Source organism: Haemaphysalis longicornis, unplaced genomic scaffold, assembly GCF_048455015.1.
Source record: "Haemaphysalis longicornis isolate Haplotype H1 unplaced genomic scaffold, Haemaphysalis longicornis Haplotype H1 scaffold_5, whole genome shotgun sequence".
In the NCBI taxonomy this organism is placed as follows: Eukaryota; Metazoa; Arthropoda; class Arachnida; order Ixodida; family Ixodidae; genus Haemaphysalis; species Haemaphysalis longicornis.
In genome coordinates, this window is record NW_027526385.1 from 165,891,131 (window position 1) to 165,909,640 (window position 18,510).

The 18,510-nt window shown below is 48.9% G+C and overlaps 2 protein-coding genes across 2 annotated transcripts in view; both read left to right on the forward strand.

The window, feature by feature from the left end:
- Ttc26 (tetratricopeptide repeat domain 26) overlaps positions 1 to 18,510 on the forward strand; it is a 102,770-nt gene that overhangs the window by 36,309 nt on the left and 47,951 nt on the right. The window contains exons 6-10 of the mRNA XM_077671292.1: positions 2,726 to 2,827; positions 5,427 to 5,501; positions 8,032 to 8,134; positions 10,766 to 10,875; positions 18,016 to 18,079. Of these exons, the coding sequence (XP_077527418.1) occupies positions 2,726 to 2,827; positions 5,427 to 5,501; positions 8,032 to 8,134; positions 10,766 to 10,875; positions 18,016 to 18,079 (454 nt within the window). The remainder of the gene's footprint in view (positions 1 to 2,725; positions 2,828 to 5,426; positions 5,502 to 8,031; positions 8,135 to 10,765; positions 10,876 to 18,015; positions 18,080 to 18,510) is intronic.
- On the forward strand, positions 11,272 to 13,484 carry LOC144138961 (uncharacterized). The gene has a single exon (XM_077671468.1). It carries the CDS (start codon positions 11,519 to 11,521, stop codon positions 13,010 to 13,012), a length of 1,494 nt encoding a protein of 497 aa, XP_077527594.1. The 5' UTR covers positions 11,272 to 11,518; the 3' UTR covers positions 13,013 to 13,484.

The window sequence follows — 18,510 nt, forward strand, 5'->3', positions numbered from 1 at the left end:
ATGATCGAAGCTAGGTTAAAAGAAGTGGTTTGCAAGGTATAAATGAACTATCGCCGTCGGCAGGCGCGCATGCGTGTTCTCGTCCTTTCGTTTACCACCGGTGCAGCTACACGGCGCTCCGATACAGTTCGGCCACAGCTCCCGTGCTCTAATTACTTCTGACTGCACCTGTACATTTGAAATTCGGTTGCTATAGTTGCCAGCATTCTCTTTACCAGCATACTTGAGGTATGTAGAGCTAAAAATTCCGCTTACGAATGCTGTAGGGCTTTATTGTGAAATTGTTTTGTGTAAAAGTGTTTTAAATGATGATCTCTCATTTATCGTGGAAAGCATCTACTTTACATGCATCGACTGTCTGCACGCTTAGGCGAAGTCCATAGGACTTGGGTTCCGTGCACTTCTCATACCGATCCACTTCCAACTACACGTGCATTTGAGGCGCGAGGCGTTGGAGACTGAACGGCCCGTTACGGTACAATTAGCGCGTGGGCACCACCCTAGTCGCGCGCCGTACAACACAACGTTTGGACCTCAAACTGACCCGTCTCATCACTCCGATACGCATCTTGAGCTGATTATTTATTAATATCGCCATTTGCAAGATCAATACGTGTCTTGTACATTAAGCATGTGCGTCTCATCACTTCGATATGAATTTTGAGTAGGTTAATTATCCAAAGCAGAAGTAAAAGTTTCGCATGTATGTCACTTTCTTAGGGGTGACCACCGTCAAAGATCAAGAAAAATAAAATTTGATCATTCCTTTCACCTAAATTTTGTGTTTCTTTTTTATCATGTGCTGAAACAATTCGCTGGTCATCCTGGGAGTAGAATGGGTGATATTTTTTTCGGCTGTTAAAAATGCCCAACCAACGTAACAGAATAAATTTTTTTTCTCGTTCGAACGCGTGCGAGTGTGTGCGATCCCATCAGCACAGCGTAGGAAACGCGGTTGACGGTCCTGGGGTTTTGTCATAGAGGGATTATTGCGGCCATTCACGCGTACATATATCTGAGACCAGACGCATGTCCTGCTAACTCGGTCAAACTTTTTTAGCCTTTTCTCCCAAAAAAGGACATCATTCACTGATTCATTCTTTAAACTTATTTTATAATTCGGTAACCGTTTCCCCAATTCCTACAGGCTGATTATATAGGGCCATGAGGTGGGCGATTTAGCCCCAAAAAAGCCACCCCCGTTTCTTGGCCAATCCCCCACGTGGGTATGTGCCACTCGGAAAGGAACAACAACAACAACAACACTCTCGCAAATTGCTGTTTCGTCAACCATAGATATTAAATTGCGATATCTTTCACACGTTCAGGTAAATGAACTTCTCTATCCCTACATTCCCGGAGAAGTTGGATTAAGGCTTCGATGGTATCATACAAGTACCTAATTCAAGCGCCAATAGAAAAAAAGAATTGGCCGCCTATCTGCTCACTCTGCTGCAAAGGCCGTCGAAAAACGGTAGTTTTCTGCCGCTGCTGCTAACATCACTAAATAAGCTACGCTTAAGAGTACCGCCACTTCGTGCACCTGGAAGCGCCTGGGGTCCATTTTGTTTCTGGCTTGCAGTGTTGTAGTCTCTCCCTTCAAAACCGTCTCCGGTTGTGACGGGGGGAGTGCGACCGGCCGCTCTAGCGTCCGCGCAGCAGAGAGAAAAAGAGAGGAGTGGCGCCCAGGAACAAAATGGCTGCGCCCATATGTAAAGAGATATCACGTGGTGCCGAGCGACCAATGAAAATCCTGGCGGCCTATAACAATGACAGAAAGGAGTGCCGATAATCTAAAAGCCTTTATTTAGTGGTGATAGCCGCTGCCGTGTCGGGATGGCGGCGCAAACGCAGAAAACGCTTTACTGAAACTCGCTTTTAAATGCCGATGTTAGATGTGATTACAAGACGTGGCTACCGCATTTGACACGATGCTCGCTACGAAGATAGGGTGTGCAGTCAGGGAGATGCAATAGCTTTGCAATTATTTGCAGCGTGTCTAGGTGGGGTGCTTGAGTTTATTAAAAGCGTAATGCGAGTGATTATGATTCTACAATTGCGATTGTCATTCGTATTTAATGGGTAACAACGGGTCTCATTTAACACCAGTTTTGTGTAAATGCAAAACCAACTGCTGCACAATATTCTTAACTCATGTGGTCTTATCAACTAAAAGGGCCATGATGAAAAAATACAAGTTTGTTTCATATAAGAATACTGCCTTGTGCCAGTAGCTATGATACCAACTTTATCGCAATATTAAGGAAAGCAGAGAAACCAGCGGCGACATCCCAGCCACTCTCGGGTGCTTTCTTTGTGACGTCACAAAATCTGGCTAGTGCGATCGATGGCCACCGAACAAAGCCACTACTAGAAAACATGACTGGGCAATTGTAGTGTAGCGCCTAGTTCCGTTTGATAGTTTTGCTAGACTGGGAACGTGCAGTTAAAACACCGGTAAAAGTGTTTCTTGTACTAGGCCATATTATGTCCCTCCTGTCTATAATACGTCACCGCAGCGCGAAATTTGAATGTTTTAAAAATTTTTACTCCGCTTCTTCTTCGGTTAAAAAACGTCTTTCGCGGCCGAAACTGCGCTGAGTGAGTTACGAAAGGCTACAGTTCTGTGAAGTTGCCAAAGCTGCATTTTGTCTTTGTGTCTTCATTAAAACTGCTATATCTGTAATGTGGCACGTGACACTGGTCCTATCGCGCTCCCTCGCAGGAAGTGCTGGCAGTGTACCTGCAGAACTTCCCCGACAGCGCCACGGCCATCAATCTCAAGGCGTGCAACCACTTCCGCCTATACAACGGAAAAGCTGCGGAAGTAAGTGCGGGTATAGGAGGAAGAAGTGGTAAACCAATTGATTGTCAGGCTGTAAAAGCCTTTCTTTTTTGGCCGAACAACGGCACCATCCTGTCTCACATCTCCGCCAGCCGTTTCACCGCCAACTTCCCTGCCACACCCCACCCACTACCCCCCCCCACCCCCCCTCGTATTGCTCGGCCAACACCACCACTGCCCGCTCGCTTCACCTACTCCCGAACAGTGGGGATTCGCGCTGACTAGCTCGGACCCGCAGGGCCAACAAAAGCTGATCAAGCGGGCCACGCAGGCAGTGAAAGCTAGCGCCCTTCTAAACTTACAAAATAAACGTTTATTCTTCCGCCTCCTCCGCGCAATTACAAAGCGTCGCTCAGAAATGGCCAGACTGTAGCCCCGTGGACGTTGTTTTGGCACATAATGCGTTTGCGAACGCGCACGCAGGAAACAGCACAGGACGAAGCAAGAACGGGACAAGCGCTACCCTTTAAGAATGCGTTATGTTTTCTGTGTGATTATGAACCAACACGCCCAAACCCTTTCCCTTCTGAATTTGCACATGCGTTTATCCGGAAAGGCTGACATCTATGTCGTCACGTTCCAGCGAGAGAGGCGACCGTACCGTTGTCAAAAACACTTCTGCAAGAACATTGGTCATGTAGACGAATTATGCTTTGGCAAACAACTTTCCTAACTAGTTTAGCGTTGCTGGCACTGCCAGCATTGTTTAGCGCAAACAAAAAAGTCACATTTGTTCCAAACACAGGTATAAATTGGGTTACCTTGTGTTTTACTTCGTTTATTTTTAGTGAAATGGTCTACTTTTACTTTCGTGTCAATCAAATGAACTAACCATCCTTTGGCGCTGTTTGCCTTCAGTCGGCCTTGCGCCATAAAAATCCAGTTATCATAATCAAAATTATAATTTGGGTTGATCTATAGTTACGATTGCGCAAACGAAACAAAAACTAGGAAGAAAACACAAGGTCAAGCGGACGTCCTTGTGTTTTGCTCCTGTCCTTGTTTGTTCTGCGCAATCGCAGCCATGAATCGATTCCAACTAGGCCGGCTCACTGTGTTGCTTGTGTTGATCGTTACAAAAATAAATAGAAATCTTCGTGTCTGTGCTATAAAATTGAGTGAGAGAGAGGTAAATTAACTACAGAAAAAAATTGGCCGCCTGTCTGCTTGCATTACTGCAAATGTCGAAAGCCAATGGTCGTCCGCTGTACCTGCCTCGCAACCCCACATCCTTTCCTTTGAAAACAGCGCGGAAGACGGGACTAAGGAAGTAAGAGACGAAACAAGCGCTGAGGAAACAACTGTGCGATCTGAATTCGCAAGAAAATATACATGAAAAACAAAGGAAAAAGAAGGAAAGAGAGATGAGAAAACGAAATTTCATTTTGACATCAAAGGTGATAGCAACAGATTAGACATTATGGCAGCAACAATTTTATCCGCCGGGTGACGATTTGCAGATGACTAGTCACACGTAGGTAAGCGATTTCCTTATCCAGCAGTGACACGGACGGTTCGCTGATACAATCGCTGCCTTTCCTGTTGATTTGGAAGGCTTTGAGGATCTCCCTCTCCCTTCGCCCGTGTTAAGAGGTGGGGTGTGAATTGAGGAGTGTGTGAGTGCGCAAGGGGTGTGAATTAACCCCTTATCCGCTCTCCGCTCCAAACCATCACGCTCTCCGCCTCCTCTCTTGCTCACCTCGTGATGAATTCAATAGAGTGTTGCTGAATGCAATTCAATTCTCCCGCCCTCGCACTGCTTGCGCGCCAAATTTTGGGACAGCGCTCCTCTTTTTATTCGCCTTTTGTTTGTTGTTTTGCCTGGAACAGCACGAGCGGGAGCTCTGTTGTTTTCGTGTTTATTTTTATCTCGGACGAGCCACAGCCTTCGTGGGCCTTTTTTTACGGGTAATTGTTTTCACTTGCTGCCGTAAAAACCAACCCAACGAGCATTTTTGGTGCGGAGTGTCTTAGGACCGCACAATGCACGTACGTAGTCCCGCACAGTGGATGAAACACATAACAAGTGCACCATCCAGCAAGAAGATCGTTTACCAAGAAAACTTAATGCATGAACACGTTTTGGGAAAAGCTAATTTCTTAGCTGAGACAAATTTACTCCGTATACGAGTTGTCGCTAAATTCACCCAGAAGTTTCCCTTCACCGAGCCGTCGGATTATTCTTTCCTCTGTGACAAGCGCCAAGCTTCATGGTACCCATGATTAAGGGCATCTGTGATAGCCAAACTACAATACCACATGTAAGCCACGCAGTAGAACGAATCTTCCCTTTTCTACCAAGTTTTTGCGAAAACATTTATGTTTGCGTTCAATGCACCCACATATGCATGGACGAAACAATTTTTTCAAGTATCGTTTTCACCTGACGATATACGCGCAAAAGTAGACCTTCGTGTAAGTTACAAATGCAATACAGCTGTTGCTACTAAGGGCGTCCAATCGACTGACAATGCCTCTGCTATGCAAGCTTACTGCAGTGAGTGAAAGCTCGTCACGCACACCCCGAAAGAGCTGCATGGTCAAGCGTCTTTGACCTGTCATTTTTTTATTGCTCTTGCAGGCGGAACTGAAGAGTCTGCGAGAACGAGCGTCGCCGACGTTCACGTACGCTCAAGACCTGATCAAGCACAATCTGGTGAGCACACACACGCAGCGCCCATTCGCGTCCACTGAAGAACAGCCAGACTCCAACGGGCCTTTTCAAAGACGACAGACTTTTTTGGACATCCAGAAATTTTAGCCGGTCTGTCTGTTCTACCCCCGACTCAGCCACCTGGCCAAACGATAAAAGAATTGTAAAAAACGAAGTTTATATAGCGAAAACATTTACAAACAATTAAAGGGACCCTGCAACACTTTCGATAAGCGCTTTCACTTTTTTCTTCGCGTCTGGAAACATTGCGAACGCTATAGTTATCGCCAGCACGGAGCGGCACTGCGTGATTTGCTCGTCGCACCAGATACGCCTTCCATGTCTGCTTTGTTTTTGTGGACTTTTCAAAAAAGATGCCATCGAAAAGCGTTCATTGCTACAACTGAAGAAAAACCAGCCAGCAGCCGCTACATGGCCTCAGTGACGTAATTCGAGCCGTCGAAGAACGTCAAGACCGCGAAAGAGAGAAAAATACTTTGTGCGAGTTTACACGTTATCTGACGGGTATAGGGCAGTAATTTTTTGCCGAGGTACTTTGCGACCCCCTAATCTAAGTACTGGGGGTGTTGGGTGACACCGTTCTGCAAGCATTTAGGATTTCAAAAAAAAGTTGAAGAAAGTGTTGCAGGGTTCCTTTAAATCGCGTAACATACTTCATACATGTCAACATTGTTCGGTAGAAAGAAGACATTAGGGATATTTAGGGCAAGGCATCGATACATAGCTGTTGCAAGGCAGTGTTCTTTGAACTGAAGGTAGTAGTGGTAGCAGTATGAAACTTTAGATGCCAGTAGTTGCTGGACGTCCAGGTGGTCGCTGGTGATCAGGTTCTCCCACAGCTCATGGAGGGGGAGGGGGAAGGAAAGGGTTGGAGGTCGGGGTTATGCGCACACTCTAACAAAATGCGGACAAGCGTGCCAGGCTTAGAGCAAAAAGTGCATTGGGCGGGAAATTGAGTGGGGAAACGTGTGGTGTAAGCGAATTGGATGAACGAATGTATTCGTTTGGACGTGCGGTGGGTATTTGCGATAGCAAAAAAAAAAAAAAAAAAATACGGGTTCAGAGAAATAATTTGACCGCAAAATACAAACATGGGTTCGCGCCCGAGCCGGGACATCATGACAGCACTCCACGTCCAACAGTAACGAAAGGTTCCAATAGATGGCGCGCTAGCAATGGAACGCTGCAACATTTATTTAAACGTGAGAAAACCTCCTCCTTGGTTAGCGGGAGGAGCGAGACGAGGTGAAAGAGCATGATCGGCGGGCGGGGGTGAGGAGAGGCATTTACGGGGCAGCGGCGGCATAAGACTCGTCTTTCCACAACATTAGCAGCAAAAGGAGCAGATGCGCAGCGAATTTGTTTTTGAAGACGACAGCCTTTCTTAAGCTACTTCAACGACAAAATTTTTCTCTGTCGGTTTGTCTGTCTGTCCATCGATTCATCCGCCGGACCAAGAGTTAAACAACTTCGAGAACGGGACATTTGTATGGGGATAACATTTCTAAACTACTAAATCTAATCGCAATGTTCATACTTATCGATATTGTTGAACACATAGAAAAAATGAGGTAGCTATATTTGGGACAAGACATCGATGCATTAGCGACATTTGCAGGATTCTTGGCGGTAAAAACACATGGCTCCTTGTTTTTGCGGTAGCAAACGAAGAAACGGCTTGAAAAAAAAATTTGCCCCAAATTACAGAAAGCGCTCGTGGCACCCTCTTGGGTCGGCATTTCAATAAAGTCCCACAAAGCAGTGGATCGTTGAAAAATTGAAATGACTGTCGTAGGAGGGTCTCATCATCGTCACCAGCCTATCTACGCCCACTGCAGGGCAAATGCCTTTCCCATTATTCTCCAATAATCCCGGTCCTGTGCTGGCTGCAACCAATTTATCCCCGCAAACTTCTTCATCTCATCTTCCCATCTAACTTTCTGCCGCTCCCTGCCACGCTTGCCTTCTCTAGGGATCCACTCGGTTACCCTTAGTGACCAACGGTTATCTTGCCTTGGCATTACATGCCCTGCCCATGTCCATTTCTTCTTCTTAATTTCTACTAATATGTCCTCAACACGCGTTTGTTCTCTGGCCCACTCCGCTCTCTTCTTGTCCCTTAATGTTGCCCCTATCATCTTCCGGTCCATTGCTCGATGAGTCGTCCTCAATTTAAGTTGAACCCTCTTACTGAGCCTCCAAGTTTCAGCCTCGAAGGTGAGCACCAGTAAGATGCAGCTGCTGTCATACACTTTCTTCTCCAGGTACAATGGTAGGCTGCCATTCATTATCTGAGAATGTCTGCCGAATGCACTCCATCTCATTCAATGAGGACTATGGGAGGGCCTATAAGGATGGAAAGGGCGGCAGAGGTGGGATGCGGAGAGAAGAGAGGTATTTACTTGGCAAAGGCGGCAGAAGACTAGCGTCTTTCAACGACAGTTGCAGCTAAGTGAGCAGCTTCTTTCTTTGTCCACACATTCGCGTCCCGAGTGCTGCCTGGAACACGCAGGTCGTGTTTCGTGGAGGCGAAGGGGCTCTGCAGGTGCTGCCATCCCTCGTCGGGGCCATACCCGAGGCACGACTCAACCTGGTCATCTACTATCTCAAACAAGGTGTGTCTCGGTCTGACCTGCTATAGTGTTCTGCCGCGGTCGTGTACGTCGCGAATCTAGCGTTGAGAAGGGTAAAGACCTTTAACTCGATGGAGGGACAAGATAAGCAAATTCCCAAACACAGAATGGAGTCGAGCAGCGCAAGTTAGAAGTTGGTTGAGGTAAATGAGAGAGGCCTTCGTGCTGCAGTAAACTCAGAAAGGCTGTTGATGTTGATGATGATTGTGTTGCTTAAGCTCAGCGAGCTCCACCTAAATGCAGTTTGATCGCTGTAGGAGAAAGAGGACATTTTTTTATTTGCAGTGAATTTCGTGTAGAGTAACTGCATTGAAAAGCCTGTCGCAAAGCAGTCCAGAGCCAAACAGCTTGGCGCTTGAGTAACAAGGTTTTCTTATCCCGATACTTGGCTTGAAACTATCTTACAAAACGCAGTTAGTTTGCAATCACTCTCTAAAGCTGGACCGTCGCGCGCCATTGAGGGATTTCTGTACAAACACAACAGACTCGTTAAAGTTAAAATGATGTTCCAAAAATTCTTTAACTTTTATTCGAACTTCCAAATTTGTCTGTTAAAAAGTGCGCTTTCCTTCACACTGGATTTCCTTGCTGGGAGGAATGCTTTGGGAAAGATTTAGAGGAGTTAGGATGGAATATGTAAACAGTGGTGAGGTGCAGATCCCCAAGATAACCGAAAAGTATTCAAAGCAGGCGGAAACAAATAGATGCAAACAAAAGGAATCGAACTCGCGGTTAGAATGTACTCGGCAGAAAAGTTTGGTATCAGAAAGGAAAGACTCCGGGACGATTCCAAGGCCAGGGCTTCATTTTTCGAAGCTGGGGAACGTTACTTGGGAAGGAAAAGCTTTGTGGGGAAGTATACCAAAAAGGTTGGGGCACGTGGGGTCTGCGGAAAGGAAACAGAAATGTTTCGAGTATTGTGTTGGAATGTCTCTGTGTCTATCCGAATTCGTACGAGTCCAATATTTGTCTTTCCGAAGTCCCGGGCGTTAAGGTTGTACTGAAACGGAGAACCACAAGGCGGCGCACGTGAGTAGAAGATCAGAATTTTAGTGAAGGAAAATCAGAAAGGGGGATTGAGCGTAGGGCGGCTGCCACCTGTAAGGGGCAGAATTTATCCCCAGTCTGGGGCTGATGGCAGCACAACATGAAAATACGCATAGAATACACTATTAGCTTCCTTGGTGAGATGGCACATGCAAAAGAGATGTCATTAAAATCAATCAATTTATTGACTGATTGCTGGGTTTAACGCGCCGACGCAACGCAGGCAATGAGGCGTGCCGTACTGGAGGGCACCGGATTAATTTTGACCACCTAGGGATCTTTAACGTGCGCCGAAATCTCGTACACACGGGAGTTTTTGCTTTTCGCCTCACCAGAAACGCGGCCGCCGCGGCCGGGAATCGAACCTGCATCCTCGTGCTCAGCAGCAAAATCAATCAATCAATCAATCAATCAATCAATCAATCAATCAATCAATCAATCAATCAATCAATCAATCAATCAATCAATCAATCAACCAATCAATCAATCAATCAATCAATCAATCAATCAATCAATAATTTGTTTTATTTCAAGCGTAGGTACATAATAATTGCGAACAGTGCTTGGACCCATAGCCAAAGGCTAGTCGCTGAATTTGAAACAACTAGCCTTTCGTAGTTTACTCAGTGCCGTTCCAGAAGCGAAACACGTTTTTAATCCGCCAAAACGAAGAAATATTCAAAAACTTTCAAAATTCGCGCGCTACAGTGTCGCTGCGAAGTAATTGTTGTGTTAACCGAAAGTCATCAGCATTCATGAGCACAAACAAACGGAACTACAATTACCTAGTCAAGCTTCTTGGCGATGGCTTACGTCAGCGGCTGCCGCAAATCACAAAAATGGCAGCATCTCCACTCCGTCGATGATGGCGTGGATGCAGAGTACGGGGACTCGAAATGACATCGAAGTTGCGCCCCGACCGCCATTCGATTTGAGCCGTGAGTTGCACCTTGATTATTCCCTAAACGAAACTGCAACTCACGGCTCAAATTGAATGTCGCTTGATTTTTGCTCGATGGTGGTGTGCGCACGGATGCACGCGGATTGACATTGGGAGGTCGTAAGGTGCTCTGCACCGACGGGCGAGGGAGTAAGCCGTTTGACTCTCGGGAACTAACTCACGGTCGTAGTCCAATGGGTAAGACAACTGACACTGACTCTGTCTGGTCTACCAGACACAGGTTCCAATCCTGCCGGTGCTCGTGTGATTTTTTTGCGATTGTAAATGCTATGCGCGCGGACGCGGACTGACATTGTCCGGTCCTAAGGTACTCCGCACCTAAAACTAGAGTCTGTGACGTTGTAGAAAAATCGCCGACAAGTGGCTGTGGAGTCGTCATTACTTTATGTATTTTCCCTGATATCTCTGTTGATATCTCTAAGTATGCAATAAAATTGGTATCCTTGTTTTCGGGACAAATCAAGCTTTCTGATGAACCAAAGTTGTTTTTGATCTTCGGGGCTCCTTTAAGCGAGGCAGAATAGGACGAGTCTGGTCCAGTGCAGATGTTCGAGGCTTGAGTTGCGTGCGATGCGTAGTCCGACACGCGACTTCTTTTCGCGCAGACAGCATACAGGAGGCGCACAACCTCATCAAGGACCTGGAACCAACGGTGCCACACGAGTACATCCTCAAGGGAGTCGTGAACGCTGCCATTGGCCAGGCTCAAGGCTCGGTCAGTATCAGTATACTCAATTCAGAACTGCACTCACGCATCCGACCCCCCCCCCCCCCCCCCTGCTCTTCCGCATGCTTTCCTTGTGTTGGGAGCAGTGGGAATACATAACATGTTACCAGGTTACGCTCCGAATAATTCCCACGGGAATGCATTCAGTTCATGTGACGTGGAATGTACGCATGGTAAGAAGAAAAATTGAGGCCCCCCTTTTTACAAGAAACACAGTTGAAATTCGACGCTTTCTTCCGTGCAACCGGAGTCAAAGTCAAGTACAAAATATTGCCACACGCTCCGACAAAGCGTTCCATTTTTAGTGAGAGCGGGGAGTGCCAGCGACCACCGGAACAGCCCGGCGTCATGCGACCGCGTTCGAGAAGATTCTGCGCCGGGTAGGACGCGCAAGTGTGCCGAGTGGCGTCCAGCGCACAGCTCGCGGACGCACGTGGGGAGGACTCGACGAGGAACGCGTTCGCCGTGCAAGAGCGCTCTCTCTTTCTCGACGGCGGCCTCCCTGTTCGCGTTTCTTCAGTTCGGTGGGCACAAGTTCGCCTAATTAAAACAGTTGTTTTGCCTTACTCTATCCATCTGTCGTCTTGTCATCCGTGACAAAACTGGTGGAGGTGCGGGGTAATCGCAACCCATGCAGCGTACCCCTCCGACACGCCGTGCAGCAAGCCCAATTCTGAGCCCCGGACGGCGCGTCTTCCTGGATCAGGACCAGCCACGTACAAGCCGACGTCTACAAAATCAACCGCCCGAATTTGGACTCTTGCACGACGGAACGAGGACGAAGGCCAAATTCGTCATGACTTCCCAAGGCCAGCAGACGGAAGCCAGTGCACCGCAAATCATCTACATGCCCATCGCCCCTCGGGCGCCGATGCCCTTCCGTGGGGAGCCATTTGAAGACGTGGAAGACTGGATCCAGTATTACGAACGGGTCGCCCGCCACAACGGATGGACCCCGAAACAATGCCTGGAGAACGTCTACTTTTCACTAGAAGAGACTGCCAAGTCTTGGTACGAAAACCACGAAGCTTCACTTGCATCGTGGGAAATCTGCAAAGACGACCTAAAGCGGGCATTTGCGAACCCGTACCGACGACAGCGTGCCGAGGATCTCCTTCAGACAAGGGTCCAAGGTCCAAATGAAACCGTCACCAGCTTCGTGGAAGGAGTGCTCCGCCTGATTGTCCGCGCCGACCCGCGGGCCAGCGAAGAAAAGAAATTGCAAACTCTTATGAAAGGTGTGAAGAGTGACATCTTTGGTGGCCTCATTCGTAATCCCCCAACGACAGTGAGTGAGTTTGTTACTGAGGCAACAAACATTGAAAGGGCGCTACAGGCAAGAGCTAGCCACTATCACAGGCTCACTGGCGGCCCTAGTGTCACTACACTGGCGCACAACCACCGTGAAACGCTTGCCGCCGAGCCCGGAAATCTTCGCGACATTATTCGTAGCATCATCCGGGAAGAACTTAACGCCGCCGTCCCCTGCGTGGCTTCCGTGGCCGATAGTCGACCGGACGTGACCACTGGCGGCACCGAACGCACTAGAGACACAATTCGCGACATCATCCGGGAAGAATTGACGAAGATGCTTCCATGCTCTGAACGCGCAGCATCCGTTTCCATCGCGGAAGTCGTTCGGCAGGAAGTGCGACGCTCCCTTGTGCCAGAACCCCCTGTCCAGGTTGTCCCTGAGCAGCCAGCCTTGACGTATGCAGCCGTAGTCCAAAATTCGCCTCCCGCAATTCCTCGCCAATACCTGGCTCCAACACGACGGGAACCTCCATCGCAACAATACGCACCCACAACCCATCGCGGCCCCCGGAAAAGCGACGTGTGGAGGACGGCCGACAACCAACCTTTGTGTTTCCACTGTGGAGAGGCCAATCATGTCTACCGCCACTGCCCCTACCGCGAACTTGGACTCCGCGGATATCGGCCGAACGACCCGTGTCCAAGATACGGCCAGCATCCACGGGAAATTGCCGAGTATTTGCGCCGCCCGCCGTCTCCGCCACTGATTCAGCGCCGAGAATCCCGTTCGCCGTCACCCCGTCGCCCAGCGTCTCCTGCTCGCCAACTTCGCCGTGAGAGCCCCTCTCCCCTGCCCCGGCGGGAAAACTAGGCACGGCAACCCCGGGAGGTGGGGTTGCCGCCGGCAAAGTTAGCGAAGAGCCTCCAGCGGCGGTGGGACGCAGTGAGTCAAGTAAAGGTGGTCTTCAACACGGCATGCGTTTTTCCGTGTCAAATAACCTCAATGTGATGATTGACGGCTACGACGCCATTGCGCTCGTCGACACTGGAGCAGATTATTCCGTCCTTAGCGGGAGCTTCTCACGCCGTCTTAGGAAAGTGACGACTGTGTGGGATGGCCCTGAAATACGGACTGCCGGGGGACATCTCATAGCACCTATCGGAAAATGTACCGCTCGTGTTATAATTAATGGCGAGGCATGCCCCGTGAATTTCGTCGTTCTGCAGAACTGTTCTAGAGACGTCATACTCGGAATGGACTTTCTGTGTGAGTACGGTGCTATAATCGATCTTGGTGAGAGCAGCCTGACGCTTCGAAAACCTGCCGCGCCATCCGAAGACCGGCGGCCGATATTTACGACGGCACGAGTTCTAGATGACCTTATGAGGGTACCTCCACGTTCGGGAGTTTTCTTGCTTATTGGCACTGATGCAAGTACTTGCCACGAAGCCCTGGTTGAATGCAATACTCAGCTTCTCCTGGAAAAAGGCATTGGCGTCGCAAGGGGTGTCACACAACTGCAAGATGGTCGTGCCACAGTTCTTGTGACGAACTTTCGGGACGAACCGCAGCACCTCACGAAAGGTATGGCAATAGGCTACGTCGAAGACATCAGTGATTTCTCGGACGTTTCACCAGTGATAGGAGAGGCAGGTTCACCAGGAGCAAGCTCGACTGGACTCGTGGGGCTCGACGTAAACCCAATGCTTTCGTCGCAACAGAAAGACGATTTGACCAGGCTACTAGATGAGTTTCAAGACTGTTTTTCGATTACAGAAGGTGTCAATCGAACTGCCATTGCCAAGCACAGAATAATCACTGAAGATTCCACGCATCCCATTCATCAATCGCCATACAGAGTATCTTTCAAGGAGCGAGAAGCTATACAGAAACAAGTACAAGAAATGTTACGAGATGACATCATCCAGCCCTCAAACAGCCCCTGGGCTGCGCCAGTAGTGCTGGTAAGGAAGAAGGACGGGACACTACGATTCTGTGTCGATTACAGGCGATTGAACCGCGTAACTAAGAAAGATGTGTATCCTCTACCCCGTGTGGACGACACGTTTGATCGACTACGGTGTGCTAGTTACTTCTCATCAGTAGATCTGAAGAGTGGCTATTGGCAAATTGAAGTTGACGAACGGGACAGAGAAAAAACGGCGTTCATTACACCTGACGGCCTGTATGAATTTAAAAGGATGCCGTTCGGACTTTGCACTGCGCCTGCCACCTTCCAGAGGGTGATGGATACTGTTCTTGCCGGTCTGAAATGGCAGACGTGTCTTGTTTATCTTGACGATGTTGTAATTTTCTCGAACACATTTGACGAACACCTCCAGCGCCTCAGAGCAGTTCTACAGGCAATCAGGAACGCGGGTCTGACGCTTAAACCGACAAAATGTCGTTTCGGTTACCGGGAGTTGAAGTTTCTCGGGCACATCATTTGCAGTGAAGGGATTCGCCCCGACCCACAGAAGACAGCCGCTGTGGCTGCCTTTCCAACTCCAACCGACAAGAAGACCATCAGGCAGTTCCTCGGTTTGTGTGCGTACTACAGGCGTTTCATTCGGAACTTCTCTCGTGTAGCGGCCCCACTTACCTACCTGACAAAAGAAAGCGTCGCCTTCGAGTGGAAGGAAGGACAGCAAAGTGCGTTCGACGAATTGAAACGAGCACTACAAACGCCTCCGTTGCTAGGTCATTTTGACCAGGACGCCGAAACAGAAATACACACCGACGCTAGTAACAAAGGCCCTGGAGCAGTCCTCGTTCAGAAACAAAACGGGGCTGAGCAAGTCATTGCGTATGCAAGTCGAACACTTTCCCGGGCCGAAATCAATTATTCGGCGACTGAGAAAGAGTGCCTTGCGGTGGTGTGGGCGGTGACGAAGTTCCGTCCATATTTGTACGGACGCCCATTTCGAGTTGTCACCGACCATCATTCACTGTGCTGGCTGGCGAATTTGAAAGACCCTGCTGGGCGACTTGCTCGATGGAGCCTCCGATTGCAAGAATTTGACATTACGGTGACACACAAGTCAGGTCGAAGGCACAAGGACGCAGACTGCCTGTCACGAAATCCCGCAGAATTAGCGCCGGTGGACAAGACTGATGACGAGGAGAGCTTCCTCGGAGCAGTGAACGCAACGGATATGGCAGTGCGGCAGCGACGTGACCCAGAACTACGGCACGTGATGGAACACTTGGATGGAAAAGGAAACGTAGTTCCCCCTGATTTCGTTCGCGTTTTACCCTCACTGAGCATTCGGAACGGCGTCCTATACAAGAAAAACTTCGAACCTGGGGGAAAATCATGGCTTCTTGTTGCACCCAGTGACCTGCGAGGAGAAATTATTGAGGCCTGTCATGATGACCCCAGCTCTGGACACCTCGGCTATACGCGCACGCTTTCAAGAGTACGAGAAAGTTACTACTGGCCGCGACTCGCGAAGACCATACGCTGGTACACTAAGACTTGCCACCAGTGCCAAAGACGGAAGACACCGCCCTTACGCCATGCCGGCTTTCTGCATCCGATTCCACCGCCAAGGGTGCCATTCCAACAAATCGGAATGGACTTACTTGGCCCATTTCCTAGGTCAGAGTCAGGAAATCGGTGGATTATTGTAGCGACTGATTACCTGAGCCGCTATGCCGAGACGAAAGCCCTACCGACAGGAACTGCGACGGAAGTGGCGAAGTTTTTTATCGAATGTATTGTACTACGGCACGGCGCTCCCGAGGTAATCATTACTGACCGAGGATCAGCATTTACGGCACAACTTACCGAAGAAATCTTACGTTTAAGTGGCACTAGTCACCGCAAATCAACTGCGTACCACCCACAAACAAATGGGTTAACCGAAAGGCTAAATAAGACGATTTCTGACATGATCGCTATGTACGTAGACGTGGAACACAGAAGATGGGATGAGGTACTTCCGTACGTAACCTTCGCATACAACACGGCCGTGCAAGAAACTACCGGAACGTCACCATTTCAACTTGTTCACGGTAGAAAGGTAACTACCATGCTGGATGCCATGTTGCCTCACCAACAGGACGCAATCACAGACGTCGATTGCCAACTCGTGTGCCAGCGTGCTGAAGAAGCCCGTCAACTAGCAAGAACTCGAATACGCGACCAGCAGCGCACCGATTCCCATCGGTACAATCTCCGCCGTCGAGACGTACGGTTCAACCCTGGTGACAAAGTATGGATATGGACACCGATAAGACGCCGCGGCCTAAGCGAAAAGCTCTTGAAACGCTATTTTGGTCCATACAAAATAACGCGCCGTGTCAGTGAATTGACCTACGAAGTATTACCCGACGACACTCAAGCGTCATCCAACAGGCGGCCGCTTCGTCCGGAGGTGGTGCACGCTGTGCGGCTGAAACCATACTACTCTCGCTAGTGCACTGAGTGTATTGAACGCATTGTTGTGTTTTTTTTTTTTGTTTTTGTCCCAGGCAGCATCGGGACGATGCAGCTTTTGTGAGGGGGGATAGTGCCACACGCTCCGACAAAGCGTTCCATTTTTAGTGAGAGCGGGGAGTGCCAGCGACCACCGGAACAGCCCGGCGTCATGCGACCGCGTTCGAGAAGATTCTGCGCCGGGCAGGACGCGCAAGTGTGCCGAGTGGCGTCCAGCGCACAGCTCGCGGACGCACGTGGGGAGGACTCGACGAGGAACGCGTTCGCCGTGCAAGAGCGCTCTCTCTTTCTCGACGGCGGCCTCCCTGTTCGCGTTTCTTCAGTTCGGTGGGCACAAGTTCGCCTAATTAAAACAGTTGTTTTGCCTTACTCTATCCATCTGTCGTCTTGTCATCCGTGACAATATAAACTGCTTCCACCATGCCAGAATGGCGCAATGAGATAGACGTCGGCTTCATTACGCGAGGGTCTGGGGCTTCATTCCGACCACGGGTGGTATTTTTTCTTTTCTGAAAAAGGCTTCGCGTTTCATCGTACTCATCATGTGCCCTTTGTAAGGACCATAGACTTCATTACCTGCAGTGCGTTTTGCACGAAAAAACTACGAAATCAGTGGAGCATAGAAAGGTTCGCTTAAAACGAACCGCTTAGTATTTGTGACACCGAGGCCGTTCGTCTCACCTTAGACGCTGAGCGTCGACACAAATAAAGGCCTCTTTCTCGTATTTCTGGGCTCCTAAATGCTCTTGGGCATTGTGCCTGTTCGAAAGTAACCTCGGGTAAAGATACCTTCCTCATTTTTTGTAGCCTAAGCTTCACTGGCTGAGCTTGAGCAGTTTCGCGTGGGCCTTGAAGAGCGCAAGCACGAGGAGCATTGGATTGGATTGGATATGGATTTCGATTTTGGAGCACGGGTGTGTAGAGAATTGGGTCTGCACATTCTCCGGTCTGCGCATTCCAGGGAGTGACGTCATAGCCGCGGCAGATGCACTGGCGCCGGCGCTTGCCTAGCTGTGCGCCTCCGTTGCGCAGTAGCCAAGTGTGACGCGGCGCCGGATACGCTTTATAGCCGTTTCGCGTGCCTCCTGGAGAGCCGTGCTGCGCATGCGCGAGGAGCAGTGACTGGACTGGATTGTATTGTATTGCATTGTATTAGATAGCTGAACCTTAGCTCAGGCTACGTATATCCCGGCATAGCCGAGCTAAGCCACTGCTAATTTTTTAGTCAGCGCTCGTGTTTGTGTACTCCTTTATTTGTCGTCCTTTCGGTGCTGTCTTTCGTCGTATTATGCAAAACCGACTAACCCAATTTGGAAAATTTGTTAGAAACAGTCTTACAAAGCAAATAAAGCTCCCGCGCCTGTGTATCGAAAAATCGGTCCACTTGTCTGTTCGTCTTATAAACCGTGCTTTGTTTCTCTTTGACTTGCAGCGGGAGCACCTAAAGATTGCGCAGCAGTTTTTCCAGCTGGTTGGCGGATCAGCGAGCGAATGTGGTATGTGTTGCGGTTTTCATCAGGCAGAAAAATCCAAATGGGCCTAGCGGCTCGTACGTTCAGCACGAAAAACTTGAAATAAGGGGTGTTTACCTTTTACCCAAGTGGAATTACGATCCCGCTGGTGATGTTGGGAAAGGAATGGAAAAGGGAATTTTGAAATGGGAAAGCACCAGTGGCGTCACTCATTTTGTACTGCCACTTACTTAGCGTTTGTGCAGTCTTGCAAAATTTTTGGAGTGGTTTACCAGTGTGAAGAGTTTTTGTGGATAAGTTATAGGTCCGATTTGTGCACAAGAAACGAAGTAACTTTGGCATTGTAAGTAACTTTGACATTGTAATAAGCGCCAAGGAACGGTAACAAAAGAGAAAGACTCTTAGATCGTATGGACGCTACAAATTAACTTGGGGGTTTATTGGCAAAAAAAAAA

Excerpts from the sequence above, each read along its gene's own strand:
- LOC144138961 (XM_077671468.1), top strand. The coding sequence starts at position 11,519 with ATGCAGCGTACCCCTCCGACACGCCGTGCAGCAAGCCCAATTCTGAGC.